The following is a 10,000-nucleotide window of genomic DNA, read 5'->3' on the forward strand; positions in this document are numbered from 1 at the left end:
CTATTTTATCGACCTGAAATTTATTTCAGACTTTTTCAATTAACTTTCAGTCAATTTGATGTATGTTTTGTACCAAAAAAAATAATGTGTAGCAGTGCTCGGAATGTGGCAGGGTTGTGTTGGTCTTGACCCCAGAGTGCAGAGACGGCAGGCAAAGTGCAGGTTAATGGGTTATACTTGTATAGCGCTTTTCTGCCTTCGAGGTACTCAACAACAAAAAAAGTATTTGATTAGAAAAATAAAGGAAAAAAAATCAACACAGATGACAGAGCTGGCACATAAAGCATCCTGATTGGCAATCAGGTACAGGTGTGTGCTGATTTCCAATCAGGGACAGGTGAGGAAGCCAGCGCTCAGACTGGAGAGCAGCATGAAATGACACTGAAAATATGAGTTATAATTCAAGGCACTGGCATATAAATAAAGTCCAAACCTTATTTGTGTGTGTGTGTGTGTGTGTGTGTGTGTGTGTGTGTGTGTGTGTGTGTGTGTGTGTGTGTGTGTGTGTGTGTGTGTGTGTGTGTGTGTGTGTGTGTGTGTGTGTGTGTGTGTGTGTGTGTGTGTGTGTGTGTGTGTGTGTGTGTGTGTGTGTGTGTTTGCTCCCTCATGTCACACACACACACACACACTTACACTAGCCAATCATACTCCCACGTAGGGTTGTACGGTATACCGGTACTAGTATAGTACCGCGATACTAATGAATTATATTCGGTACTATACCGCCTCTAAAAAGTACCGATACTATACTCTGTTTGAAAAGTACCGGTTCCCAATTATTATTATTATTATTATTATCATTATTTTTAACGGGCATGACGGCGCCTCGTCTTGTCGCGACGTCGCTTGTTTTACGAGCAGAGGAGCATGTTCGGCAGCGCACACGCACGGAGTACTTGCAAGCAGACACAGTGTGTAGACAGAAAAGGGAGAACGGACGCATTTTGGCTTAAAAAGTAAAGATAAAGGTGAAGTTATGACACTGAAACACCCTCAGGAAAAAGTGCTTTAAGACATGGCTAGCTAGCTAGCGGCTAAAGTCCATCCACATTCTTAAGTGTTTTAGCTACTTCTAAATCACTAATCCTGGTCTCCATGGCGACAAATAAAGTAAGTTTCTTACAAGTAGCATTATCACTGCAAGACAAGGTATAGCTAAACATGCTTCACTACACACCGTAGGAGGATACAATAGCTCACCGGCGTCACCTAGCATCCACTGAAATGATATCAAGTACAGGAGCGTATGTAGTCGATACTACTATGATTACATCGATATTTTTTAGTATCACAAAATCTTCTTTCGTTTAAAAAAAAATTTATATTATGTTTATAAAGTCAGTAAATAAGTCCCTGGACAAATGAGGACTTTGAATATGACCAATGTATGATCCTGTAACGACTTGGTATCGTATTGATACCCAAATGTATCCTCCCTTCCCTCCTGCTCCCGGCCCGCTTACTGTTAAAGACAACAGATGATTAGATTAACACGTAGCACCTGTGAAATCTAATCACCTGCCAGCTGTGTCTCGCCGTCAGCACATGCCCCGCCCTGTCTGATGGTGCTCTGTCCTCAGCACCATGGACAGAGGCGGTGACTTTTGCTCCTGCAGGCAGCGCTAACTACATCTCCCGCCACAAAGTGATTATTACATTTGAACAGAAGTGTAGATAGAACATGTAAAAAGAGAAAATCAGCAGAAATTAACAGTAAATGAACAAGTAGATTAATAATTCATTTTCTACTGCTTGTCCTTTATAATTTTGACAAAATAATAGAATGATAAATGACATTGACAAGCTTTATTTTGTCCATTCTTAACATGTACAAGACACATAAGAACTGAAATTACATTTTCGGCACAATCCCGCTAAGAGCAGACATACGTTACAGGGGGACAAGACGGGACCGCCAACGGATCAGCCACTTAGGGCGCTCCTTAAAAAGGTGGGAAAAAGGTGACATTGGGAAAGGGGGAAGAGTAAAAAAAATATCAGTCTGAGGCTGGACCCTCAGGAGTGGTCCAGACTGAAAAAACCTCACATAGCATGGCACACATAAACATGGTACATGTAATCACAACAACTCGCAACAGAGGAGGGGGGAGTTGGGACCCTGGAGGCCGGCTGCTGCTATAAAGCGCTACTCAGCCCCCACAACCCCGGAGGAATTAAGCAGTGGTGACGGCGTTTATTTGGGGAGGGGCGTGTGCGTGCATGTATGCCCAATTAACTTGGGTGAGATGTTGAAATTGTCTTTGTGGACTGAGGCCGATCTCAAAAGTTCGACCCAGGTGCTTTTTGAAAAAAAGGAAGGTCAAAAGCGTCCATCTTTGAGGAGTCCTCGGGGGAGTTCTTCAGAACAGCCTTTCCTGATAGCATCCAGGCCATTCGATGGAGTCAAATCGTAGATTAAGATGTTGTTTTTCTTCGAGCAGTCAAAACAATGACATTCCTGCTCTGTGTCCGTGTGCTGGCTCTCACAATTCCAATTGAATTATTCTTTCTCGGCAAACTTCTCCAAGATGATATCTATTTTGCGATTCAAATCACAAATAAATGACACAATAGGGGCAGGAGGTATTTGAAAACTGTCTGCAATACTTTATTTACAATAAATAAATCGATTATCAATTATTAACGTTTACTAATCAATATCATCTAAAAATCGATTACATTCCCCACCTCTAATTTTGGTTGCAATTTCTTTTATTGGTACAAATCGTTTTGTTTGCTTATAAATATAAAATTTTTGGTTGCAAATCTTTTTTCGCGAACACATTTTTGATTGATTGCAAATCAATTGTTTTGTTTTTTTGTTGCAAACATTTTTTGGGGTTATAATTCTTGGGTTGCACATCATTGTGTTTAGAATTTTTATTTGGTAACATGTTTTAGTTGCAAATTGTTTTTTCAGGAAAAAATATATTTATATATAACAAATAATATATATAATTATTATTATTAATATTATTATTTATTTATTTATATATATATATATATATATATATATATATATATATATATATATATATATATATATATATATATATATATATATATATAATATTATATATAATGTTATGTATAATAAATATATAACACATTTTTTTTACAAATATTTGTTTGGGTTATTTTGTTTTAAGTGCAAATTTATTTATTTTTGGTTACAATTATTTATTTTATTTCAATTTTTTCTTTTGGTCACAAATCTATGTTTTGGTTGCAAATATTATTTTTTTCAGGTGCAATACTTTTTTAATTTTTTTATTTTGTTACAAATATTTATTTAGGTTACCATTAACTAATAAAGTCGAATTTTATTACGACCTAACTGCAATTTTGTGGGCGGGACTTCCTCTGAAGAAATATGTTCGAAGCCTTTCTATTGGTCAGTATCGTCCACTGCTAGTTGCTATTTTCCCTCCAAATGTGTTGAAGGCGGAAGTAGTCAAGCAGTCATGCCCATATATGGTCACGTCATCATCTGGTACTCAAATAAACAATACAAAGGTTTTAATAGACTCTACATTGCAGTTAGTTGTAAAGATAATAAGAATAAATATTTATAAGCACATAAAATGACCTTCTAATCACAATTTTTGGCAATGGAAAAATAAAAGTAAAATATATCCTGTTGTGAAAAAATTGAATTATAAAGGGACATTACATATTAATAAAGATGTTCTTTATTTTCAGATTGTGGCCTACCAGCCGTACGACAAAGCGGTGGACTGGTGGTCGTACGGCGTGCTGCTTTATGAGCTGCTGGCAGGACAGGTCATAAATGTCACATATTTATTTCCCTCCACTCCTTTCTTGTTCACCGAACCTCCTTTTTCTTTTCTCCCAGCCGCCGTTCGACGGCATCGACGAGGACGAGCTCTTCCAGTCCATCATGGAGCAAAGTGTCTCCTACCCGAAGAGTCTCTCCCGCGAGGCCGTCGCCATCTGCAAAGGAGTACGTACATGAAAGTAATCTATTACATTGCTCCAGCACTGTGGTCATTTGCCCATTGAAGCCGGCGGCGTTTCTGGGTGTTGTTGATAAATGGCTGTGGCTTTGCATAGTAGAGTTTTAACTTGCACTTACAAATATAGTGACCAACTGGAGTTACTGACAGTGGTTTTCTGATGTGTTCCTGAGCCCATGGGGTGATATCCTTTACACACTGATGTCGCTTTTTGATGCAGTACCGCCTGAGGGATCGAAGGTCCATAATATCATCGCTTACGTGCAGTGATTTCTCCAGATTCTCTGAACCTTCTGATGATATGTACTGTACCTCGGATCAGGGGTGTCCAAACTTGGCATCGTTTTGTTGAAATAAGCAGGGGCGTCCATGACAACGTTCCTTGGATGGCAACATATGTTGTATGTACCTTTTCAGCATTAATGGTGCCTTCACAGATGTGTAAGTTACCCATGTCTTGGGCACTAATACACCCCCATACCATCACACATGCTGGCTTTTACACTTTGCGCCTAGAACAATCCGGATGGATCTGTTCCTCTTTGTTCCAGACTACATGATGTCCACAGTTGCCAAAAACAATTTGAAATGTGGACTCGTCAGACCACAGAACACTTTTCCACTTTGCATCAGTCCATCTTAGATGAGCTCGGGCCCAGCGAAGCCGGCGGCGTTTCTGGGTGTTGTTGATAAATGCCGTTTGCTTTGCATAGTAGAGTTTTAACTTGCACTTACAGATGTAGCGACCAACTGTAGTTACTGACAGTGGTTTTCCGAAGTGTTCCTGAGCCCATGTGGTGATATCCTTTACACACTGATGTCGCTTTTTGATACAGTATCCATGGTCCGTAATAACATCGCTTACGTGCAGCTTTTATACCCAATCATGGCACCCACCCATTCCCAATTAGCCTGTTCACCTGTGGGATGTTCCAAATAAGTGTTTGATGAACATTCCCTTAACTTGCTCAGTCTTTTTTGCCCCTTGTTCCAGCTTTTTTGAAACCTGTTGCAGGCATCAAATTCCAAATGAGTATCTTGTCTTTGCAGTCTATTCAATTGAATATAAGTTGAAAACTTCACTCGTTTTGGAGTTTGTAGCATCTGCTGCGTCAGCACAAAAGTTAAACAATGCTCTTGTAGCAACAGTGATTAATCGTGATTAATCAAAATACAAAACTGTGATCAATCTGATTCAAAATAAAACAATTGTTGACAGCACTGACGTAAAGGGCCGTGAATCTTTGGGCACCATTCCATTCCATTCGATTCTTGGGGGTAACGATTCAATTCAGAATCGACTCCCATTTCAAAACGATTCCCGATTCAAAATCAATACTTTTTAATAACATTTGAATACCAACTGTCCATCATTCTTTCACCTTCAGCTTCCATTAGCAGTGCAGTCACAACAGACACGACCTTTTACTTCTTGCTCTAAAATAAATGAATAATAATAATAAAATAGCAATATAAATAGTAATATGAATTGTTTTAATAATAACAATAATAATAATAATGACAACAAACATGATACAAATAATAATAGTAATATTAATATTGATAATAATAATCATAATAATACTACAGTAACTATGACACTCTTAGTTTACTTTAGTTTGGACATGCCAGGTTGAAGTAGTGGTAACAAAAATTGTAATATTATTCTAAAGAAATATTGATAACAATAACAACAATAATAATAGCAACAATAATAACAACAATAGTGATAATAATAATAATAATAATAATAATAATAATAATAATAATAACAAAATTAATAATAAAAGCAAAAACAACAATAATAACAGTAATAATGATAATAATAATATTAATACAACAATGATATTAATGATAATAACAGTAGTAGTAATAAAGATATTAAATATAACGGTAACAATAATATTAATAATTATAAAAGTGATGATAATAATAATAACAAAATTAATAAAAGCAAAAATAATAATAATAGCAATTATAATAACAATATTAATAATACAATAATAATAAAAATAACAATAATAGTAATTAATAACAGTGAAAATAATTATAATAATTCTACCAATAATCATAATGATAACAGTAACAATAATATAATAATAATAATAATAATAATAATAATAATAATAATAATAATAATAATAATAATAATAGCAACGATAATATCAATAATAATAGTAATAATAATAATAATAACAAAAATAATAATAAAGCAACAACAATAATAATAAAAACATAATAATGCAATAATAATAATCAGAATCAGATTATTGCCATTGTTTGAGAACGGGTTCACAATAATAATAACAGCAACAATAATAATAATAACGGTAACAATATTTATAATAACACTATCAATAATAACAGTGACAATTATATTAAAATAATAATAATAATAATAATAGCAACAATAATAATAGTAATAATAATAATAATATTAACAAAATAATAAGAGCAATACTAATATCAATATTAAAAATACAATTATAATAATAGTAATAGTAATAACAGTAACTAATAATATAACAGTAACAATAATTATAATAATAATATTAATACATGTAACAACATTTTTTAATAATATTAATAATAATGTCAATAATAATAATATAAATACAAATAATAATATTACAAATAATAATCATAATAATGGCAATAATATGAATATTAATAATGATAATGCATACATTTAAAAAGTGTTTGATAAATTAATAAACTAAGATAAAAATAAAAAGAATAAAAAACACATGAATATAAAGATATGCTTCCACCTGACAGTTAGGAGAAGACCCTCTCCTGTTCCCAGTGCACCCAACAAGGTCCATGCCTAAAGTTTGTGTGACCTCTGGCCTCACAAATGTACAAAAAGCTCTCTCACCATCGCCCCAAAGTTTATTTTCATTTCATGTTCCTTGGCTCTGAAGGCCTGACTGTGACTCTGACTAAAAGCTGTCATTTCTGGCCTGGACTCTCCCCCCAGTTCCTCACCAAGCACCCCGCCAAGCGCCTGGGCGGCGGGCAGGACGCCGAGCGAGAGATCCGCGAGCATCCCTTCTTCCGCTGGATGGACTGGGACCGTCTGGAGAGGCTGGAGATCCCGCCGCCCTTCGTCCCGAGATCTGTCAGTCACGACTCTTTGCACCTGCCGTCCACCATTGTCACTCGTCCTGCTCGCTCTCCTTCCTTCGGCTGCCATTATCAGTGCACCACCTTTCACCTCCCGCCCGACCGTATGCAAATATCTTTCGTTATTAGCGACCCGTTTGCCCGCCTGGCAGCCCGTCTAGGCAGGTGATCATGCCTGGGGGTTAGAGGTCAGGCCCGTTAGTCGAAAGAGAGAAGAAAAATTATGTTTTCAGCGCCGAAATCATCCAATTTATGAACCAATTAAAATATAATCCAGGAGTGTCTGCAGCTGAACAAATGTCAGTTCATATTTTCGGAAAATGAAAATAGTTTTTAAGTAATGAGGTGTATTAGATATAACACTAGCAACTAGAATTGGAATGCCCTATGTGCCGTTACACGTGAGTGGAACTGAAAAGCTTGAATGTCCAGGGTGAGTGGAGTGTATGGATGTTGGAACGGTCCCAATCTGTTGAGAAATATGGGATATGGAGAGTTTTGTGTATTGCCCGTTCATTCCTGGTAATTCCGGGTAATCAGGTAACTTTCTGAACCGGCAATGTCCAGGGTGAGTTGAGTGTGTGGATGTTGGAACGGTCCCAATCTGTTGAGAAATGTGGGATATGGAGAGTTTTGTATATTGCAGGTTCATTCCTGGTAATTCCGGGTAATCAGGTAACTTTCTGAACCGGCAATGTCCAGGGTGAGTGGCGTGTGTGGATGTTGGAACGGTCCCAATCGGTTGAGAAATGTGGTATTTGGAGAATTTTGTATATTGCCCGTTGATTTTCAATGGGGGGGGGGGGAATTCCTGGTAATCAGGGAACTTTCTGAACCGGGAATGTCCAAGTTGAGCGGAGTGTGTGGATGTTGGAACGGTCCCAATCTGTTGAGAAATGTGGGATATGGAGAGTTTTGTATATTGCAGGTTCATTCCTGGTAATTCCGGGTAATCAGGTAACTTTCTGAACCGGCAATGTCCAGGGTGAGTGGCGTGTGTGGATGTTGGAACGGTCCCAATCGGTTGAGAAATGTGGTATTTGGAGAATTTTGTATATTGCCCGTTGATTTTCAATGGGGGGGGGGAATTCCTGGTAATCATGGAACTTTCTGAACCGGGAATGTCCAAGTTGAGCGGAGTGTGTGGATGTTGGAACGGTCCCAATCGGTTGAGAAATGTGGGATATGGAGAGTTTTGTGTATTGCCCGTTCATTCCTGGTAATTCTGGGTAATCAGGTAACTTTCTGAACCGGCAATGTCCAGGGTGAGTTGAGTGTGTGGATGTTGGAACGGTCCCAATCTGTTGAGAAATGTGGGATATGGAGAGTTTTGTATATTGCCCGTTCATTCCTGGTAATTCCGGGTAATCAGGTAACTTTCTGAACCGGCAATGTCCAGGGTGAGTGGCGTGTGTGGATGTTGGAACGGTCCCAATCGGTTGAGAAATGTGGTATTTGGAGAATTTTGTATATTGCCCGTTGATTTTCAATGGGGGGGGGGGGAATTCCTGGTAATCAGGGAACTTTCTGAACCGGGAATGTCCAAGTTGAGCGGAGTGTGTGGATGTTGGAATGGTCCCAATCGGTTGAGAAATGTGGGATATGGATAGTTTTGTATATTGCCCATTCATTCCTGGTAATTCCGGGTAATCAGTTAACTTTCTGAACCGGCAATGTCCAGGGTGAGTTGAGTGTGTGGATGTTGGAACGGTCCCAATCGGTTGAGAAATGTGGGATATGGAGAATTGTTTATATTGCCCGTTCATTTTCAATGGGGGGTGAATTCCTGGTAATCAGGGAACTTTCTGAACCGGGAATGTCCAAGTTGAGCGGAGTGTGTGGATGTTGGAACGGTCCCAATCGGTTGAGAAATGTGGGATATGGATAGTTTTGTATATTGCCCATTCATTCCTGGTAATTCCGGGTGATCAGGTAACTTTCTGAACCGGCAATGTCCAGGGTGAGTTGAGTGTGTGGATGTGGGAACGGTCCCAATCGGTTGAGAAATGTGGGATATGGAGAATTTTTTATATTGCCCGTTCATTTTCAATGGGGGGGGGAGTTCCTGGTAATCAGGGAACTTTCTGAACCGGGAATGTCCAAGTTGAGCGGAGTGTGTGGATGTTGGAACGGTCCCAATCGGTTGAGAAATGTGGGATATGGATAGTTTTGTATATTGCCCATTCATTCCTGGTAATTCAGGGTAATCAGGTAACTTTCTGAACCGGCAATGTCCAGGGTGAGTTGAGTGTGTGGATGTTGGAACGGTCCCAATCGGTTGAGAAATGTGGGATATGGAGAGTCATGTATATTGACCGTTCATTTTCATTGGGGGAGAAATTCCTGGTAGTTCTGGGTTTTGAGAAATTTTCTGAACCGGGAATGTCCAGGGTGAGTGGCGTGTGTGGATGTTGGAACGGTCCCAATCGGTTGAGAAATATGGGATTTGGAGAATTTTGTATATTGCCCTTTCATTTTCAATGGGGGGGGAATTCCTGGTAATCAGGGAACTTTCTGAACCGGGAATGTCCAAGTTGAGCGGAGTGTGTGGATGTTGGAACGGTCCCAATCGGTTGAGAAATGTGGGATATGGAGAGTTTTGTATATTGCCCGTTCATTTTCAATGGGCAGAAATTTCTGGTAATTCCAGGTAATAGGGGAACTTTTTGAACTGAGAATGTCCAGGGTTAATGGAGTGTGTGGATGTTGGAACGGTCCCAATCTTTTGAAAAAATGTGGGATATGGAGAGTTTTGTATATTGCCCGTTCATTCCTGGTCATTCCGGGTAATCAGGGAACTTTCTGAACCGGGAATGTCCAGGGTGAGTGGAGTGTGTGGATGTTGGAACGGTCCCGAGCGGTTGAGAAATGTGGGATATGGAGAGTTTTGTATATTG

The 10,000-nt window shown here is 38.5% G+C and overlaps 1 protein-coding gene across 4 annotated transcripts in view; it reads left to right on the forward strand.

The window, feature by feature from the left end:
• Positions 1-10,000, forward strand: part of prkcg (protein kinase C, gamma) — a 111,993-nt gene that overhangs the window by 98,777 nt on the left and 3,216 nt on the right. For all 4 annotated transcript variants that reach the window (XM_062062530.1, XM_062062528.1, XM_062062529.1 and 1 more), the window contains 3 exons: positions 3,703-3,783; positions 3,857-3,964; positions 6,958-7,098. In XM_062062530.1, coding sequence (XP_061918514.1) covers positions 3,703-3,783; positions 3,857-3,964; positions 6,958-7,098 — 330 coding nt within the window. The remainder of the gene's footprint in view (positions 1-3,702; positions 3,784-3,856; positions 3,965-6,957; positions 7,099-10,000) is intronic.

This window comes from Entelurus aequoreus, linkage group LG11 (genome assembly GCF_033978785.1).
Source record: "Entelurus aequoreus isolate RoL-2023_Sb linkage group LG11, RoL_Eaeq_v1.1, whole genome shotgun sequence".
Lineage (NCBI taxonomy): Eukaryota > Metazoa > Chordata > Actinopteri > Syngnathiformes > Syngnathidae > Entelurus > Entelurus aequoreus.